Source organism: Salmo salar, chromosome ssa24 (assembly GCF_905237065.1).
Source record: "Salmo salar chromosome ssa24, Ssal_v3.1, whole genome shotgun sequence".
NCBI classification, from domain to species: Eukaryota; Metazoa; Chordata; class Actinopteri; order Salmoniformes; family Salmonidae; genus Salmo; species Salmo salar.
Window position 1 is genome coordinate 19,689,472 of NC_059465.1, and position 20,802 is coordinate 19,710,273.

Here is a 20,802-nt window from a genome sequence, read left to right on the forward strand (position 1 = left end):
AACCTAGGAACGTCTCAGTCACTTATCTTCCTTCAACAACACCCCATTCTTTTAATATCGCATCTGTTATTGTCATCACCTTAGTGATGGCAGTTTTATCAGATCAAATCACTGTGTGTGGTTAGTGTGAGAATGTTATTACACATCATTTAACATGGGGAGAGGCTTTCCATGGCATTCCTCTGTCTATTCAGTGGGTGTGTGACCGGGCAGGCAGCAGGACAGGTGTCCTATCAACCACATTCCTCCTCACGAAAAGGAGTGTGCTTGAAAACATTATAGGGCATAGCCATCAGCCAGACAAGAGCACTCACAAAAGCTATGGAAGTTCACAGAGCTAAATGGCCAGAACCAAGAGATTTGTAAAGTGTGAATCATACCAGAGCATTCCGCTACAACCACAACAGTGGATGGTGTGTGTTTCCTAAAGTTCAGGCCTGGGTATAACCTGGTTCTGCAATAACCAGCTGAAAAGTGAAGAGTGTGAGCTGAGTATGGTACATAAGCAGACATGTTCATATCCAGGCCTGGCATCTTCTCTGTGCCAGCCAGCAAGACTTGTCTTTAAAGCGCATAATCAGAATAGAGCAACCCTGCCATAATTGTGGTTTAGCGACACACGCATTAAACCCAAGACTCACCCAAGGGTGTGTTAGAGTAATCTTACTATGCTTACCTATGCTAAACTGTAGATGATTTCACAGACCTGTTTTAGCAGGTCTCACACACACATTCACAATTCAGTTGTTTGAAGTGACTGTTAACAAAGAAGAATGCACAGCGAGATGACGCTAATTTACTTTAATCACTGACTTTAATCACTTGAACACTGCTGACACCATGCGTGTTTGAGCAGTGAGCAACAGTCTGGAACCCAACACCTGGATACGAGAGCTGTTCTACACTCTCCTCTGTGTTTCTCCTACCTTTACCCGAAGGGGCTGCTCTCTCAAAGACATGACAAGTGCCTGGGGGCTTTTTCATGTAGAGTATGACAGTTTGACCTCTCCACAGAGATCATTCTCCACTTGGAAACTGAATGCAGCCTTCAAGTCTGTCTGTGCAATTGATTTCAACAACCTTAATCAAAGTCCTTATTGCTTCATTCATCTTTGATACTCTAGATTTCACAACTGAAACTCTGGATGATACTGCATATAAAGTGTTGTAAAGTAGACCAGGGCAACATACGGTATACCATGATCAAATATTTATGGTATTTGGTAGACAGGTGTAGCACAGCGGAAGTGAGAGTATTTGACTGGACCTACCAGTTTCTAGTTCTTCTGAACTGTGGCTACCTGATGAGTGGAGACATGTGAGCCAGATGGAATACCTCCTTACTAGAATTTCTCCTCATTGTGTGGGTGTGTTTTATTGTGCTGCAATTGCTGCTTGGTAGCCAAAGCAACGAGTTGTCACCAGAATATAATCCACCACTGGGCTCAGTTTCTATTTTTAATTTTCTGCATTTGAAATTTGTATCTATACTATTAAACATTAATTATATTGTGTTGTTTCATCGCTTAATTTTTTAAGCTCCATTTAACACCTGGTGCAAATGTATTATCATAGTGATCTGTTTGGTAACAACTGGAGAATTTCAGGTCAATAGTTCTCTTCCAATAGTAAGCAGCTATCACCCTTACACTGCCTGCCAATAAATAGCAAGCAGCTTTACAGTGATAACAGTTGGTCCATAAATCACAAATTAGCACTGTGCCTTGTTGATAATGGTTCCAGTTAAGTAGAAGACATGCTGATCCTGGTCCATTGGACTAATTAAACAGCCCAGATACTGAGAACGTTAGAGTGTCTGTCTGTCCCCAGGGATTACAGCAGGAACAACAACTGGCGCCTCGGCTGTTTCTCATGTCCACAGCAATTAAGGGCTGTTAATGATGGTGAGCCTGGTAACCACGCTAATTGCCTGAATGTGCTAATGACTGGGTGGGTTTGTGCTGATTGTCCCAGACCCTTGTGGAATGTACAGACAGACGGCTGTAGATGGCTGAAATGGGCCAGTGTAGGGAGGGAGAGATGTCCCAGATCCTGACTGGGTTCACTGTTTGCTCTGTTTCTGTATGGATAGCTGTGGAACCAGCCTTGGGGCCTAACGATAGATGATGTCTTCAATTCTAACACTATGGTATATGTAACTAGACGGATCATATTTACAGGAAGATTTAAGACCAGTGAGAGCATGTCCAGTCACAGTGCATTCTCCACCAATGATCAGTTCTTATTCCAGATTCTTTGCCTATGACGATAAGATTAAGCCTGCGGCCATGTGGTGCACCAAGGTTCAGTTATTGATCTGACCAAGTATGTTTTGTCTCAAACTCTGACCTACATACACAGTAATGCTGGATAGTTACATAACAGGGGCTTGTGAAGACAGAATTGGGAAACGTCAGCTTTTTGTTGTAGGATCTGTCAGCATTTTCTTCTTGGTCAAACATGTTTTGTCAGAAGTTCACAGATTTCAACAGAAACTCAAACCAGATAACGTCTTCATTTCTCAATACATATTTGCGAGACTGAGCATGCTTTCGTTTCTATATTTACCTTGATGTTCTGCAATAAGGCTGCTGTCAGATATGTGAAGTTGAATTAATTGAGCCTACACTAAATAGACTTAATAATGACACTATTTCCCTTTCTGTTTCTCCGTTTTCTGCAACAGTGCTTCCCCTTATTTTATGGTGTGTTGTGAATAGTAGTATGGTCGTGGTAGCACTTAACTAGGTATTAATAAGAGCATTGCTGTATAGTTGAGGTGTATCTCTACTAAAGCAGCAGCAGTGTGTGTGTGAGAGAGCGAGAGCGAGAAAGAGAAACTATGCTGCGCTGTGGTGGGGTCTGTGTGTCTGCTGGTCGGGCCGGAGTTTCCACCTCCTCCTCCTCGTCTCCTCACCACAGCATGAATTACCAAAGAGCAGGAGAGCTGTCATTGTCTCAACACAAGCACATGTGCAAATAAAAAACACTACAGTCCACACTATGCATGAGAAGGGCAGAGTTATGGAGGCCAACTCTATACTGTACCCAGCTGACGCATAGACGTTACTGTAAAACAGACACATCCTAGCAGCATCCTGTGCTATGATCCCAATTAAACTACGAGGGAAGAAAGTCCATGGTTAAAAATTAGATTTACACTATATATACAAAAGTATGTGGACACGACTTCAAATTAGTATTTTTGGCTATTTCAGCCACACCCGTTGCTGATGGGTGTTTAAAATTGAGCACACAGCCATGCAATCTCCATAGACAAACATTGGCAGTAGAATGGCTTTAGTGAAGAGCTCGTTGACTTTCAACGTGGCACCAACAAGTCAGTTCATCAAATTCCTGCCCTGCTAGAGCTGCCCCGGTCAACTGTAAGTGCTGTTATTGTGAAGTGGAAACGTCAAGGAGCAACAACGGCTCAGCCACGAAGTGGTAGGCCACACAAGCTCACAGAACAGGACCGCCAAGTGCTGAAGTGCGCAGCGCTTAAAAATCGTCTGTCCTCGGTTGCAACACTCACTACCGAGTTCCAAATTGCCTCTGGAAGCAACGTCAGCACAATAACTGCTCGTCGGGAGCTTCATGAAATGGGTTTCCATGGCCGAGCAAGCCTAAGATCACCATGCGCAATGCCAAGCATTGGCTGGATTGGCGTAAAGCTCGCCGTCATTGGACTCTGGAGCAGTGGAAATACGTTCTCTGGATTGATGAATCACCCTTCACCATCTGGCAGTCTGACAATCTGGGTTTGGCGGATGCCAGGAGAACGCTACCTGCCACAATGCACAGTGCCAACTGTAAATAGGAATAATGTTCTGGGACTGTTTTTCATGGTTCGGGCTAGGCCCCTTAGTTCCAGTGAATGGAAATCTTAACGCTACAGCATACAATGACATTCTAGATTATTTTGTGTTTCCAACTTTGTGGCAACAGTTTGGGGAAGGCCCTTTCCTGTTTCAGCATGACAATTCCCCAGTGCTCAAAGCGACGTCCATACAGAAATGGTTTGTCAAGGTCGGTGTGGAAGAATTTGACTGGCCTGCACAGAGCCCTGACCTCAGCCCCATTGAACACCTTTGAGATGAATTGGAACGCCGACTGCGAGCCAGGCCTAATCGCCCAACATCAGTGCCCGACCTCACTAATGCATTTGTGGCTGAATGGAAGCAAATCCCCGCAGCAATGTTCCAACATCTAATGGAAAGCCTTCCCAGAAGAGTGGAGGATGTTATAGCAGCAAAGGGGGACCATCTCCATATTAATGCCCATGATTTTTGGAATGAGATGTTCGACTAGAAGGTGTCCACATACTTTTGGTCATGTGGTGTATGTGGATCTACTCAACAGAAATGTTTGAATGTTATTTTACTGTGCTATGACACAACTTTTGGGGGGGGAGGTGTGTGTGTGTGTGTTTTTTCTTTTTCTCATTTGGACTTCATGAAACTGAGGGTTTGCAAGAACTTCAATGTTGCGTCAGGTATTCTAGTGGTTAGAGCATTGGGCCAATAACCAAAAGGTTGCTAGATCAAATCCCTGAGCTGACAAGGTAAAAATCTGTCGTTCTGCTTCTGAACAAGGCAGTTAACCCACTGTTTCTAGGCCGTCATTGTAAATAAGAATTTGTTCTTAACTGACTTGCCTAGTTAAATAAAGGTTAAATATTTTAAAAAAATTATAGTCATGTGTCGTTGGTTTTCAGATTCCTCCCATTTCTTTTATATCAAGAGGGTCTAATCAAGTAGAAGGAGATAAAAGGCAGACGTTGCAGGTGACCGCAGTTCTAACGTATTTACTTTATATAGTCACTGCAGCAAAAAAAGCATGACTGATGACAGAATCTCTCTCTCGCTCTCTCTCTCTTTACAGGGTTTGAGCAGGCAGTGGGTGGCGACCTCTGGTCACGTGATGGTGCTGACAGTAAACCTGATTGGTCCGTCTCCATGGGGCTTTAGAATATACGGAGGAAGAGACTTCAAGAAGGCGATAACAGTTTCCAAGGTAATTGCTAATGACCTTACTGCTCAGTCACACCATATCGTCTGTAAAGGAAAACATGCAATGCCTATTCAACTTCCTCAGTCTCTGCTGTACTTCTCTGCTCCTCTCATTGTTTCTCAATTGGCTGCCTTCTACCTGTTTCCTTAACAACTGTATTCAGACAGATTGGAGTAAAAGCTACATCAGGAGGAAACCAGTTATTACAGTTAGGGTTAAGTGGTGTGCCGTGAGTGTCGAACGTGTGTGTGTGTGTGTGTGTGTGTGTGTGTGTGTGTGTGTGTGTGTGTGTGTGTGTGTGTGTGTGTGTGTGTGTGTGTGTGTGTGTGTGTGTGTGTGTGTGTGTGTGTGTGTGTGCATGTGTTTGTGCACATGTTGTTTTACTATTCTTGATTTTCTAAGCTTGTGAGGATACAACAGGAAGATCGAGCTGTAGAAGGCAAGACATTAGCAGAGTTCTACTCCGTAAACAGACTCAGGATATCCAGGGCAGACTGCTCCCTGCCACAGCCACTGAAAGCCAGGGAGACTGCCCCTGCCACAGCCACAGACAAAAATAGCTGTTTTCTTGTGAGGATGGGCATTCCTTCTCATTCACTCGCTCTACCATGTAGCCAACAACACCAGCATGCAGGGAACACTGGGAACTGTGTCTCAAATATCAAACAGTCTCATAGAAGAAACAGGGGTCCATGCTGAGCAGGAGACCTCATCAGTGAAAGTGGTTGTAAAACCCACTTGGAGAAGCAGCATGTTTCCCTCCTCCCTCCCTCCCCCTCCCTCCTCCTCTCTGGTTAAGCAGCTATGGCTTTGGAGTATTTGAAGTGGTTGCATCTTGGCACTAAAACAACATGGATGCCCCCTATTTTTCCGTTCTGTTGGCCTGAAAAGAGAGCTTCCCCCTGTTTCTGCAGGGCATAGCCCCCTGTAAAAATCTGCACCCTTAGTTTATGTGAAGTGAGGTGTGCCCTGATCAGAAAAGGCACGCATCATTGTGGGTTGCCAGAGCAACGCTTAATTGCCACTCGAGTAGACCCACAGACATGACACCTCTGCCATCTTGCTTCGCAAAAGGGACAAACACCTTGTTGCCTGCCATTCTCTCCACAATCTGTCATGTTTCTGTTGGAGATGTATGAAGGAGACCTCTTCATCTTCACTGATTGTGTCTTTTTATTTTTCCTCTTTCTGTTTTTAATTTTGGGCCAGCCTTGTTGATGCTGCTCTTAAAGGGTAGGTAGCATAAACGTAACCACATGTAATATATGGTTTTGCATTAGAATACATATCAAAAGTCCCAATGCAAAGTTATACCACACTATTCTATTTTTGAGTTAGTGCATAAAACTGATCAGTTTCAATAAAATGTTCAGCCAACTTACAAGCAGATACTTTGAATGTATTGTTACAAATCAGCTTGCAAGGTTGCTAACCAACTAGTCTGCTAATGTCAGCCCTACTGGCCTGCTAATGCTACTTTAGCAACTAGCTGACTCACGCAGTGCCATCAACACCTAGCTTACATTAAAGTAAACCAAAGTTTTGGAAATACATAACGCCATCTAACCAAATAATATTACCAGTGTATGCAATTATCTTAGCCAGCCAGCTAAAGTTAGTTATTTTATCCTGCTAGCTAGCCTAGACAAATAACTAACCAACCACCACGGTCTGCATAGCTAAGTAGTAAGCCAGAGAACAACTAGTCAAGCATAGGCAGAAAGCCACAGAACACACACACAACTAAAAAAGCCATCGACATAAAGTAGAGAGAGTGTAAACTTACCGATTGACGGCTGAGTTAGCCTCCAAAGTCAAAGAAGAGAGAAGGAGAGGCCTTCAGAGGGAGAGTCAGCTAGCTAATCCAATAGCGATATAATGAGGTTAATCCACATTGAATTTACCCAGTTTATGTCCATCACTGCTGACACTCACGATCTACCGGTAGGTCGGTAGAAAATAGAGGTTGCAGGTTTCACATTCACGCTTCGCACAGCACCTGGTTTGAGTCTCATTTCGAATCCTGCCTTCCACTGGCCTAGTGGTTAGAGCGTTGGACCAGTAACTGAAAGGTTGCTGGATTGAATCCCTGAGCTGACAAGGTAGAAATCTGTTGTTCTGCCCCTGAGCAAGGCAGTTAAGCCACTGTTCCCTGGGTGCCGAAGACGTGGATGTTGATTAAGGCAGTCCCCTGCACCTCTCTGATTCAGAGGAAGACACATCATAAATGTGGAAGACACATTTCAGTTGAAGGCAATCAGTTGTACAACTGACTAGGTATCCCCCTTTCCCTTAAACTAAGCTATCGAAGTCCTCCAGGGTGAAATGAGCGTCGCATACAGTAGACATGCGCATGGTTCCCATTCTCCAATCTGCTCGCTTCAACCGGACAAACCATTCCAACTTCAAAGCTTGCTTCTTGTTTTTGGGCCACAAAGGATTGAGCCTGAAATGAGTCATAACCCTGTCCTTGTGGGTATTACTGCACTATCTACAAATGACGGAAAATGACTACAACACTGACTCGCTCATTCGACTACCACTACCAAATGCACAGGAGAAAAAGAGTTGCATTTTTTCACATGAATTTATATGGTTTGTATGTACATAGTAGTTCACCAGTGCAAACACTTGGTTTTGAATGCATTTACATGCTAGCATGGCTAGTACCTAACATTAGCCAGCTGGAACTAGCTAGGTAGCACTGGTTCTCCATAGGACGTTGAGAAATAGTGCATTGTGTGTAGTTCCAATATATCCAGAAATAAGTTAATAAAAACGCAAAAATGCTAAAACATAACTGTTTGTAGTTATAGGTAACCAGATCGTGACTACAACTAAGTTGCTAAGTCTTTGACCACACTGTGTCAAATAAAATAAAATGTTATTGGTCACATACACGTGTTTAGCAGATGTTATTGTGGGTCTAGTGAAATGCTTGTGTTTTCAGCTCCGACAGTCCAGTAATATCTATCAATTTCACAACATATACCCAATACACATGTCACGTCGGTTGAAAGGAGAGGACCAAGGTGCAGCGTGGTGAGCGTACATATTATTTTTATTAGAAAAGACGCTGAACAAAACAATAAACACTACCCAACAAACCGTGAAGCTAAAGGCTATGGGAAAAGGGCTACCTAAGTATGGTTCCCAATCAGAGACAACGATAGACAGCTGTCCCTGATTGAGAACCATACCCGGCCAAAACATAGAAAATAAAGAACATAGAAAAAGGAACATAGAATGCCCACCCTAGTCACACCCTGGCCTACCCAAAATAGAGAATAAAAAACCTATCTAGGGCCAGGGCGTGACAGTACCCCCCCAAAGGTGCAGACTCCGGCCACAAAACCTGAACCTATAGGGGAGGGTCTGGGTGGGCTTTTCTCTGTGGTGGCGGCTCCGGTGAGGGACGCAGACCCCGCTCCACCTCTGGCACGGCCCACTTAGGTGGCGCCTCTGGAGTGGGGACCCTCGCCGCCGACCCAGGACCGGGCACCGACTCTGGCAGCTCCGGACTGGGCACCCACTCTGGCGGCTCCGGACTGGAGGGCGACTCTGGCGGCTCCCGACTGGAGGGCGACTCTGGCAGCTCCGGACTGGAGGCCGTCTCTGTCGGCTCGTGACTGGAGGCCGTCTCTGTCGGCTCCGGACTGTAGGCCGTCTCTGTCAGCTCCGGACTGTAGGCCGTCTCTGTCGGCTCCGGACTGTAGGCCGTCTCTGTCGGCTCCGGACTGTAGGCCGTCTCTGTCGGCTCCGGACTGTAGGCCGTCTCTGTCGGCTCCGGACTGTAGTTCGTCTCTGTCGGCTCCGGACTGTAGGCCGTCTCTGTCGGCTCCGGACTGTAGGCCGTCTCTGTCGGCTCCGGACTGTAGGCCGTCTCTGTCGGTTCTGGACTGTAAACTGTCGCCGGAAGCTCTGGTCGGGGAACTGTCGCCGGAAGCTCTGGACGGGGAACTGTCGCCGGAAGCTCTGGACGGGGAACTGTCGCCGGACGCTCTGGACGGGGAACTGTCGCCGGAAATTCTGGACGGGGAACTTTCGCCGGAAGCTCTGGACGGGGAATGCGCACTGGAGGCCTGATGCGTGGGGCTGGCTTTGGAGGTGCCAGATTAGTAACACGCACCACAGGTCTAGTGCGAGGAGCAGGAACAGGATGTACTGGACTGGGCAGGCGCACTGGAGGCCTGATGCGTTGGACTGGCTTTGGAGGCGCCAGACTAGTAACACGCACCACAGGGCTAGTGCGAGGAGCAAGAACAGGACTCACCAGGCTGGGGAGACATGCAGGAGGCCTGACTCTGGGAGCAGGCACAGGACTCCCCAGGCTGGGGAGACCTACTGGAGGCCTGGTCCGTGGAGGAGGCACAGGATAGACCGGGCTGTGCGGGAGCACTGGAGATCTGGTGCGTAGGCTTGACACCACTCTTTCAGGCTCAATGCCCACTTTCGCCCGGCACGGGCGGAGTGCAGGCATAGGACGAACTGAGCCCTCCCAGCACTCCGGAGACACAGTACGCAGAGCTGGCGCAGGATACCCTGGGCCAAACCGTCGCACTGGAGACCAGATGCGCTGAGCTGGCACAATCCGTCCTGGCTGGATGCCCACTCTCGCATGGTACTTGCGAGGGGCTGGCATATAGCACTCCGGGTACCGTGCGCTTCACCGCATAACATGGTGCCTGACCAGTACCACGCTGCTTCCGGTAAGCACGGGGAGTTGGCTCAGGTCTATCGCCTGACTCCGCCAATCTCCCCGTGTGCCCCCCCAAAAAATGTTTGGGGGGCTGCCTCTCGGGCTTTCTTGCCAGCCGTCTTCCCGCATAACGTTGGCTCCCCTCTCCCGCTGCCTCCGCTCTCCTGGCTGCCTCCACCTGTTCCCATGGGAGGCGATCCCTTCCAGCCAGGATCTCCTCCCATGTGTAGGATCCCTTGCCGTCCAGGATATCCTCCCATGTCCAGGAGTCCTTTTTACCACGCTGCTTGGTCCGTTGGTGGTGGGAAGTTCTGTCACGTCGGTTGAAAGGAGAGGACCAAGGTGCAGCGTGGTGAGCGTGCATATTATTTTTATTAGAAAAGACGCCGAACAAAACAGTAAACACTACCCAACAAACCGTGAAGCTAAAGGCTATGGGCCATAAACAAAGTCAACTTCCCGCAACACAAGGAGGGAAAAGGGCTACCTAAGTATGGTTCCCAATCAGAGACAACGATAGACAGCTGTCCCTGATTGAGAACCATACCCGGCCAAAACATAGAAAATAAAGAACATAGAAAAAGGAATATAGAATGCCCACCCTAGTCACAGCCTGGCCGACCCAAAATAGAGAATAAAAAACCTCTCTATGGCCAGGGCATGACAACACAAATATAAGTAAAGGAATGGATTAAGAATATATAAATATATGGATGAGCAATGTCAGAGCGGCATAGACTAAGATACAGTAGAATATAATACAGTATATACATATGAGATGAGTAATGCAAAATATGTCAACATTATTAAAGTGACTAGTGTTCCATTTATTAAAGTGGCCAGTGATTTCAAGTCTATGTATATAGGCAGCAGCCTCTAATGTGCTAGTGATGGCTATTTAACAGTCTGATGGCCTTGAGATAGAAGCTGTTTTTCAGTCTCTCGTTCCCAGCTTTGATGCACCTGCACTGACCTCGCCTTCTGGACGATAGCGGGGTGAACAGGGAGTGGCTCGGGTGGTTGTTGTCCTTGATTATCTTTTTGGCCTTCCTGTGACATCGGGTGCTGTAGGTGTCCTGGAGGGCAGGTAGTTTGCCCCCGGTGATGTGTTGGGCGGACCGCACCACCCTCTAGAGAGCCCTGCGGTTGCGGGCAGTGCAGTTGCCGTACCAGGTGGTGATACAGCCTGACAGGATGCTCTCAATTGTGCATCTATAAAAGTTTGTGAGGGTTTTAGGTGCCAAGCAAAATTTCTTCAGCCTCCACACTGTCTGTGTGGGTGGACCATTTCAGTTTGTCAGTGATGTGTACGCCAAGGAACTTGAAGCTTTCCACCTTCTCCACTGTGGTACCGTTGATGTGGATAGGGGGTGCTCCCTCTGCTGTTTCCTGAAGTCCACGATCAGCCCCTTTGTTTTGTTGATGTTGAGTGAGGTTATTTTCCTGCCACCACCCTCAACTCCTCTCTGTCGGATGACTCATCATTGTTGGTAATCAAGCCTACTACTGTTGTGTTGTCTGCAAACTTGATTGAGTTGGAGGCGTGCGTGGCCACGCAGTCATGGGTGAAGAGGCTTGAGGAGAGGAGTGCAGGAGGGTGCTTAGCACTCACTCTTGTGGGGCCCCAGTGTTGCGGATCAGTAAAGTGGAGTTGTTGTTTCCTACCTTCACCACCTGGGGTGGTCAGGAAGTCCAGGACCCAGTTGCACAGCACGGGGTTCAGACCCAGGGCCTCAAGCTTAATGATGAGCTTGGAGGAAACTATGGTGTACTATAGTCAATGAACAGCATTCTTACATAGGTATTCCACTTGTCCAGATGGATGGGGCAGTGTGCAGTGCGATGACGATTGCATCGTCTGTGGATCTATTGGGGCGGCAGGCAAATTGAAGTGGGTCTAGGGTGACAGGTAAGTTAGAGGTGATATGGTCCTTGACTAGTCTCTCAAAGCACTTCATGATGATAGAAGTGAGTGTTATGGGGCGATAGTAATTCAGTTCAGTTACCTTTGCTTTCTTGGGTACAGGAACAATGGTGGCCATCTTGAAGCATGTGGGGACAGCAGACTGGGATAGGGAGAGATTGGATATGTCCGTAAACATACCAGCCAGCTGGTCTGTGCATGCTCTGAGGACGCAGATAGGGAATGCCGTCTGGGCCGGCAGCCCTGCGAGGGTTAACATGCTTAAATGTCTTACTCACGTTGGCCACGGAGAAGGAGAGCTCACAGTCCTTGGTAGCGGGCCGCGTTGGTGGCAGTGTGTTATCCTCAAAGCGTGCGAAGGTGTTTAGCTTGTCTGGAAGCATGACGTCGGTGTCTGCGACGTGGCTGGTTTTCCTTTTGTAGTCTGTGATTGTCTGTAGACCCTGCCACATACACTACATCTCGTGTCTGAGACGTTGAATTGTGTTGTTACATTGGTGAGTAGAATCTCATGCTTCCTACCGTTTAAGTGCTCACAAGTGCTCAATTATCCTGATTTAAACTCCTAATTTGAGCTTTTGTGTTTGTATAGTTGAGTGTTTGTGTGTGGCTGAGAGAGACTGAGTGAGTGTTGCTGGTGTGTTTTTGTTCCATTAAGCTGGAATTCCCCCTAATGCAGGCAGTAGACCATTGGCATGTGGTGAGGTTGGAGGCAAAGGTCAGGCCAGAGTAGTCAACCCCACAGTCTCACTGATGACTTTTCCCTCAAGGTGTCATGAATCCTCACACTGTTGAGGTGTGCCATGTGCGTGAAGAGCTGTGGTGTCTGTTAATGTTTATTGCAACCAAAATGTAATGTAATCACCAGCTAGAGCCCTGTAAGAACTGATTGACACCTGGCAGGCAAACTGAGGAAAACAACCCATCTCTTCATCACAGCCACAGTCTCATGTTATTACAATCATGTCTTCACTGTTTTGTCATAATGATTGTTCATCAGTGTATCTGTCAGCCCTTGACAAAAATTCCAACACTCGATATGCAGCATTTCATTCAGGCTTGCTGGTTATTTACGTTGCTGATGGCATCATGTCTGCACCAAGTCCACAGGCCGTAGAGAGAGTCTGACTGCATCTTTTACCTCTGGCCCATAGGTCAACGGGGGCAGCAAGGCCGAGTTGGCCGCCCTGCAGCCTGGTGATGTCATCCTGGAGATCAATGGAGAGAACACAGTGGACATGCTCAATGTGGAGGCCCAGAACAAGATCAAAAACTCCAAGACTCAGCTGCAGCTGCTGGTGGAGAGGTAGGGTTCACTACAGTGCACAGTTCAAATCAAATTGTATTGGTCACATACACATGGTTAGCAGATGTTATTGCGAGTGTAGCGAAATTCTTGTGCTTCTAGTTCCGATCCTAATGTACTGTATCTAAACTCAGCAAAAAAAGAAACGTCCTCTCACTATCAACTGCGTTTATTTTCCGCAAACTTAACATGTGTAAATAGTTGTATGAACATAACAAGATTCAACAACTGAGACACAAACTGAACAAGTTCCACATACATGTGACTAACAGAAATTGAATAATGTGTCCCTGAACAAAGGGGGTGGGGGGTCAAAAGTAACAGTCAGTATCTGGTGTGGCCACCAGCTGCATTAAGTACTGCAGTGCATCTCCTTCTCATGGACTGCACCAGATTTGCCAGTTCTTGCTGTGAGATGTTACCCCACTCTTCCACCAAGGCACCTGCAAGTTCCTGAACATTTCTGGGGGGAATGGCCCTAGCCCTCACACTCCGATCCAATAGGTCCCAGCTGTGCTCAATGGGATTGAGATCCGGGCTCTTCGCTGGCCATGGCAGAACACTGACATTCCTGTCTTGCAGGAAATCACGCACAGAAGGAGCAGTATGGCTGTTGGCATTGTCATGCTGGAGGGTCATGTCAGGATGAGCCTGCAGGAAGGGTACCACATGAGGGAGGAGGATGTCTTCCCTGTAACGCACTGCGTTGAGATTGCCTGCAATGACAACAAGCTCAGTCCGATGATGCTGTGACACACCACCCCAGACCATGTTACAAGTGGTCTGCCACTGCGAGGATGATCAGCTGTCCGTCCTGTCTCCCTGTAGCGCTGTCTTAGGCGTCTCACAGTATGGACATTGCAATTTATTGCCCTGGCCACATCTGCAGTCCTCATGCCTCCTTGCAGCATGTCTAAGGCACGTTCACGCAGATGAGCAGGGACCCTGGGCATCTTTCTTTTGGTGTTTTTCAGAGTCAGTAGAAAGGCCTCTTTAGTGTGCTAAATGTTCATAACTGTGACCTTAATTGTCTACCGTCTGTAAGCTGTTAGTGTCTTAACGACCGTTCCACAGGTTCATGTTCATTAATTGTTTATGGTTCATTGAACAAGCATGGGAAACAGTGTTTAAACCCTTTACAATGAAGATCTGTGAAGTTATTTGGATTTTTACAAATAATCTTTGAAAGACAGGTTCCTGAAAAAAGGGACGTTTTCTTTTTTTGCTGAGTTTATAAGCAAGTGCTAGCAAATGAGCTGCGACGAGGTAGGCCTATTCGTTCAGCACTTTCTAAATGGACACAGACTGAAATTCAGAGATGATAGCCCAGATAAATTCAGCAAGATGTTGAGGACCTGTTGTTGAACTTTACTCTTCTTTAATAAGTCACCATACAGAGAGCGAGAGAGACGCGGTTAGCCTACCATTTTAAGTATTTTATTAGGCCTATGTGGTCTTAAAAGGAAGGAAAATACAATCACGAGGATCCACTTTTATAGTCAATATACCGACGCACAGACAGCACATTGTCCAAACAAAACAACCCTCGCAATATCAACTGGAATTACAGGGGTCTATTACTGAACCTTTTGTAGAAAACAATATTTGAATGGGAAGAGACTGTCAAACATGGTTACAGACCCAACAACATTATATAGAATCCCCTCCTTGTGGAGAAAAGCATATGAGCTGATTATAATGCACAAAGTAAACAAAACAATGGAATGCATCATTCCAACATTGCCAAAAATTATTAATTAGATGCTCATTATATAGATCAATATAAGCAATAAAACAATGGCGATGTACAAACTATGGCATAAGGGAATGATAGCGGATGAGAGGCAAGCCGTAATTTTGTTTAAGACATCAATGAGTGAGCTAAGAGGGACGTAGTCGATAGACCTATGCCGATTTGTTCAGCACTTTTGAAATGTACAGCAACAGAATTCAGAACATGGGCCGTTCTCACACTATTCTCCCTGTACACCAAGTCAGAACCATAGGATAATAACGGGTGCATATAAACAGGCAATGAAAGCTCTTACAATATTCGATGATGACATTTCTCTAAAACAAGCTATAGGCTACATGTGCTCCACCAAGTATGAACAGTAGGCTAAGTTCTGAGGGGGAGAGGGACCAAACTCTTAGGGTGAGACACAAGGGCTACTAACAGCTTACTACACAACATACTTAGTATTACTTTCTTGGCTACAGTATACAGTGAGGGAAAAAAGTATTTGATCCCCTGCTGATTTTGTACGTTTGCCCACTGATAAAGAAATGATAAATCTATAATTTTAATGGTAGGTTTATTTGAACAATGAGAGACAGAATAACAACAAAAAATCCAGAAAAACGCATGTCAAAAATGTTATAAATTGATTTGCATTTTAATTATGGAAATAAGTATTTGACCCCCTCTCAATCAGAAAGATTTCTGGCTCCCAGGTGTCTTTTATACAGGTAACGAGCTGAGATTAGGAGCACACTCTTAAAGGGAGTGCTCCTAATCTCAGATTGTTACCTGTATAAAAGACACCTGTCCACTGAAGCAATCAATCAATCAGATTCCAAACTCTCCACCATGGCCAAGACCAAAGAGCTCTCCAAGGATTTCAGGGACAAGATTGTAGACCTACACAAGGCTGGAATGGGCTACAAGACCATCGCCAAGCAGCTTGGTGAGAAGGTACCAACAGTTGGTGTGATTATTCGCAAATGTAAGAAACACAAAAGAACTGTCAATCTCCCTCGGCCTGGGGCTCCATGCAAGATCTCACCTCGTGGAGTTGCACTGATCATGAGAACAGTGAGGAATTTGCCCAGAACTACACGGGAGGATCTTGTCAATGATCTCAAGGCAGCTGGGACCATAGTCACCAAGAAAACAATTGGCAACACACTATGCCGTGAAGGACTGAAATCCTGCAGCGCCCGCAAGGTCCCCCTGCTCAAGAAAGCACATATACATGCCCGTCTGAAGTTTGCCAATGAACATCTGAATGATTCAGAGGACAACTGGGTGAAAGTGTTGTGGTAAGATGAGACCAAAATGGAGCTCTTTGGCATCAACTCAACTCGCCGTGTTTGGAGGAGGAGGAATGCTGCCTATGACCCCAAGAACACCATCCCCACCGTCAAACATGGAGGTGGAAACATTATGCTTTGGGGGTGTTTTTCTGCTAAGGGGACAGGACAACTTCACCGCATCAAAGGGACGATGGACGGGGCCATGTACCGTCAAATCTTGAGTGAGAACCTCCTTCCCTCAGCCAGGGCATTGAAAATGGGTCGTGGATGGGTATTCCAGCATGACAATGACCCAAAACACACGGCCAAGGCAACAAAGGAGTGGCTCAAGAAGAAGCACATTAAGGTCCTGGAGTGGCCTAGCCAGTCTCCAGACCTTAATCCCATAGAAAATCTGTGGAGGGAGCTGAAGGTTCGAGTTGCCAAACGTCAGCCTCGAAACCTTAATGACTTGCAGTGCTTTGCAATGCTTGCAGTTAGCCATTGATTCCTTCAAAACTACTCATTGTTGAACTTGCGATTTCCAACTTGTTGGAAAGGATTGTCAGTAGATTGTTGACATGATTCATGATGATGACTGCTTGTCTAGCTAGCTTGCTAGCTTGCTAGCTAAGATTTAGAAAGTATGATGTTGACATGATCAGTCCAATCAAAGCTACAGTAGATACTTGGATGTTGATTAAGGCAGCCCACGCACCTCTCTGATTCAGATGGGTTGTGTTAAATGCGGAAGACACATTTCAGTTTAATGCATTCATGAAGTTATCCAACAATATGTGCTCTGTCATGTCTATTTCAAGTCTTCTCACTCATTGATCGAGACAGATCTCAGTTGTACAACTGACTAGGTATCCCCATTTTCCTTTCCTTTATAACGTAATTTTATCTGTAGGTGGCCAATGACCTAGAGCCTTCTTGGACGGGCACTTCTAATGTAAATCTATGGCATCACCCAAGGGGCCTAGAACTGCCAAGCACTCCCTGTAGAATCTGCAGTGATGTAGTGTCCCCATGAGTGACCGAACAGTGAGCAAATCATGGCGCAACTAGAGAAGATTACCAACGCCTACGCTCGGCTTTCGCTGGCTGCCCCTCCTCCAGAGAAAGCACAAGCTAGGCTGAAACATCTGCATTTTGTAGCTGCCTTACTCAAGAGAGTATGCGGCTTTATTAACTCAAGGATATTTTTACATTGTTTGCAAACTGATATGTAACAAGAACTAATGACAAAATAAAATGCAAAACAGGCCTTTTTTTTAGCTAAACATTTGTGGCTCTGCCTCACCTGCCGTGAATGAGATTGGGTCACCACACCGTGGCATACAGACCACATCTGTGCTTGTATTTGTGCCAGTTCCACAGTTGCCACATCCTCCCTCCCACTTTCCACGATTATAGTGTTTGTTATTAACGTCTTAAGATGTCTCTCTCACTCTACAAAGGACCTGTGGCTTCATTCTGAGGGAATACCAGAATGTGTCAGAATTATCTTGCCAAGATGAACTGTTTGTTCCATTTCCCATGTTAATAAACATTGTTTAAAAGTTAGCTGAGAACTTTTTAGGGTGGCAGAGAATTGGCTCCACATTGGACCCTTTCCTGTGAAGTGAGGCTATTGGTTGGCGAGTCGTTGCTCTGTCTCTGTCTTTCTGTCTCTGCCTCTCTCTTAGTGAATTCTCACACTAATTTCTTCATGCACGCACAAGCACGCTTCCTCTTTGCATGCCCCAGGTCCATGTGAGTGGATTTTTCCCTGCTGACCTCATGTCTCCTTCCGAGCCAGAAACAACACTGTGACTCCCTGGCTTCCCAGGACAATGGCACTCTGTAGCTCCACCAGCCACACTGCTCCATCTGCCCCTAGACCCACTGTTCTACTGGCAGAGGCAAACAGGATGGGCAAGGTAGTGAAGGGTGGTTTGCACTATCAAGGCCCTACTGTCTTTAGATGGAAGGCAGTACCATGTCTCTCTTATTAATCCTAGTCCAGCACCCCTCTAGCCACCTCCAATCAACTACAGTATTCCCCCCCTTGTTGGTCCATCTGCAGCATTATGCAATGTGTTGTTCTTAACAGTAAATGAACTCCCATGAAGAATCATGAAAACTACACACATATTATGCAGTGTAATGTCTGATGATCTGACGTATAGTGTAAGAGAGGAACCTGGTAAATGGGTTTACAGCCCTGCAGATCACAGCGGCTGGATTACAGCTGGGTTTGCCCATGGGCAGAGATTGGCATCAGCTCACCTTTAGAATAGGAGTGTTGGTTAAGGCGTGCCTGTCTTAAACCTGTCTTAAACTGAGGAACTGCACCAAAAACCCATACGTGCAATAACCTGACTTGTGCACTCTTTCAGGTACTTTTTGATTTCAGATTGATATCTGCAGCTCAGTGGAGATTTTACTGTGACACTAAAGAGAAAAACACCAGCAGTATCTTGTCATCCATACGGTCATTTATCCTCTATTGTCCTCAGCTGCCTCTTAATGAATCCATTGTTCACTGACCATGTGTGCATGATGTCATGTCCCTCTGATCTTATTGGTCCTTGTAATGCGATCTTACTGAGCACCTGCAACTGCAGATGGGCATCGGAATATTGCCCAATGGCACTTATATAGGCTACTGTATAGGCAGCCCTATTCAGTCATGTTTCTTTCTTTGGCACCACATTCAAAGTCTCAGGTCTGTGCATACTGTACCAGTGAGAAGTGACGTGCCTTGGTCAATGTGAAGTGTGTGAATGGAATTCAAGATAGCTATAAGACAAGACAGTGGTATGTTTATCCTAATAATTCACTGGATTGTCACTGTTCCCTTCTATTAATCTGCTCTGTTTGTTTTCATCATTAATCTGAAGTTCAGAGGGCAGACAGAATAGATTGCATAGATTCCTATCTGTCTGAAGAATGCTTGGCAGGCAAACGCCCAGGTCCCATATATGACAACGATCAACATGCTGTTCCTTTGCTGATCGGTGATGTTACGTCCCTGTTCCATGCAGAGATCAGACAGCTCTCTAGAGAAGAGACAAGTATCTTCACTTCTCCATGGTTTATGACAACAGCCACTCCTCTCTGCCCGTGCTCATTCATCTACTGCTGTACATGAGGCCTGTGATAGAAGGCAAAGGTTAGATTACAGGTCACATTATATAAGGCCTAGCAGTTAGCCTTGTATGCCTCTCATTGTCTGAAGGACATAAGTTAACTTTATCCTCATCTCTCTCAACCCGAGGAGCTGAACTGGATACACATAGCGGAAATGTTACATAACTTTGTGAATTCCAAGTGAAAACACAGAGTCATTTCCTGACAGGGAACTTATTTTGAAGCCCAATTAACCATCCATTATGTTCTGTTTTATCCATTAAGTTTCACATCTTCTCACTGCTGTAGCACGAGGAGCCTGTTTTCCTCTTCCAGCCATTCTCCTGGTTGGATGTGCCCCTGCTGCACATGTGGAGTATTCAGATACTGTGCAGCAGGGCCAAGGTCTGGGCTGTTAGAGGTGTGTTTCTGGGCGATTTACCACAGGCATCCAGGGCCTTCCTGTGCGCCTCATTACCCTGGACTGAGGCTCAGCTGAGAGGAGAGGCAGGCAGTCCTACAGTGAGGGGGGACACTACTGTAGTTGTTTACATTGGGTCATACAGTCCAAAATGTTCCACTCCGAACTGGGTATAAGTTTTATTAAAGTGAGCACAGTGAAAGAGCTTTGACCGATGAGGCTCTGCTAAAAGAATCATGTTAAAGAGCTTGAGAATTGTTTTGAAGGTTCTCTCGAGGTTGTACTGACAGTACTTTGGCGTAGGGGAACCAAAATAAGGTGTCTGATTCGAAGATTCTTTAGACATTTGCCAGTGTGCACTTACACATCAGTGCTTTCTCACTCTCAGGTTTTCAGTCTCACTCATCTCTTGTGACTTGATATATATACACACACACGTCCTCCGGCACTCACATAATATTTTAATTGAAAAGTGTACGTGCATACGTCAAGAGATCTAACAATGAGACTGAAAACTTGAGTGAGAAAGCATCGATGTGTAAGTGCACATTTGCAAAAGTCTAAAGAATCTTCGAATCAGACACCTTATTTTGGTTCCCCTATGCCAAAGTACTGTCAGTAGAACCACTGGTATGTCATTTTGATTAAAAGAGAACCTTCAAAACGATTCTTAAGCTCTTTAAAATGATTCTCCTAGCAGAGCCTCATCTTTCCAACTCTTTCACTGTGTATAGTGATATAGCCATAGCCAAATCAAACCTCTCAACAAGTTAATGAATAATATGAGACATTACAGAAAATTATGTTGTCAGAGCTTCCAAGCTATCATTCTAGGGAATACTTTGACATGGTTCAAGTCATCTAAGAGACCTGATTAGAATCATTGGTGTAAGTTACTGTAGTTGACCTTGGTCCATGTCTTTTGAAGTACAGCTTGGTCTAATGTGGGGTTTTGGCTTGTATCCTTTAATGCAGTAATGTCTGCAATCTTTCTTACTCATGCTTTTAACAACTAATTTTAAGAAATCATGGTTTTGAGTATTTGTTTAGGACTTGACATAGGTGAATTATGTGGTACTGTGTAACGGCCGTCTGAAAGAGTAGACCAAGGTGCAGCGTGGTTAGGGCTCATCATGAAATTTATTTGAATGAACACTGAATCAAAAAACCAAAGTGCAACAGCTAACCAGTTCTGTGAGGTAACAAATGACTAAACAGAAAATAACCACCCACAAAACCCAAAGGAAAACAGGCTACCTAAATATGACTCCCAATCAGCAACAACGATGTACAGCTGTCCCTGATTG

General features: G+C 45.7%; 1 protein-coding gene across 3 annotated transcripts in view; it reads left to right on the plus strand.

The window, feature by feature from the left end:
* Window positions 1–20,802, plus strand: part of pdli2 (PDZ and LIM domain protein 2) — a 61,982-nt gene that overhangs the window by 13,318 nt on the left and 27,862 nt on the right. For 2 of the 3 annotated variants that reach the window (XM_014171377.2, NM_001139803.1), the window contains 2 exon segments: window positions 4,885–5,016; window positions 12,791–12,942. In XM_014171377.2, coding sequence (XP_014026852.1) covers window positions 4,924–5,016; window positions 12,791–12,942 — 245 coding nt within the window. In that variant the 5' untranslated portion in view covers window positions 4,885–4,923. 3 annotated transcript variants of the gene reach the window in all.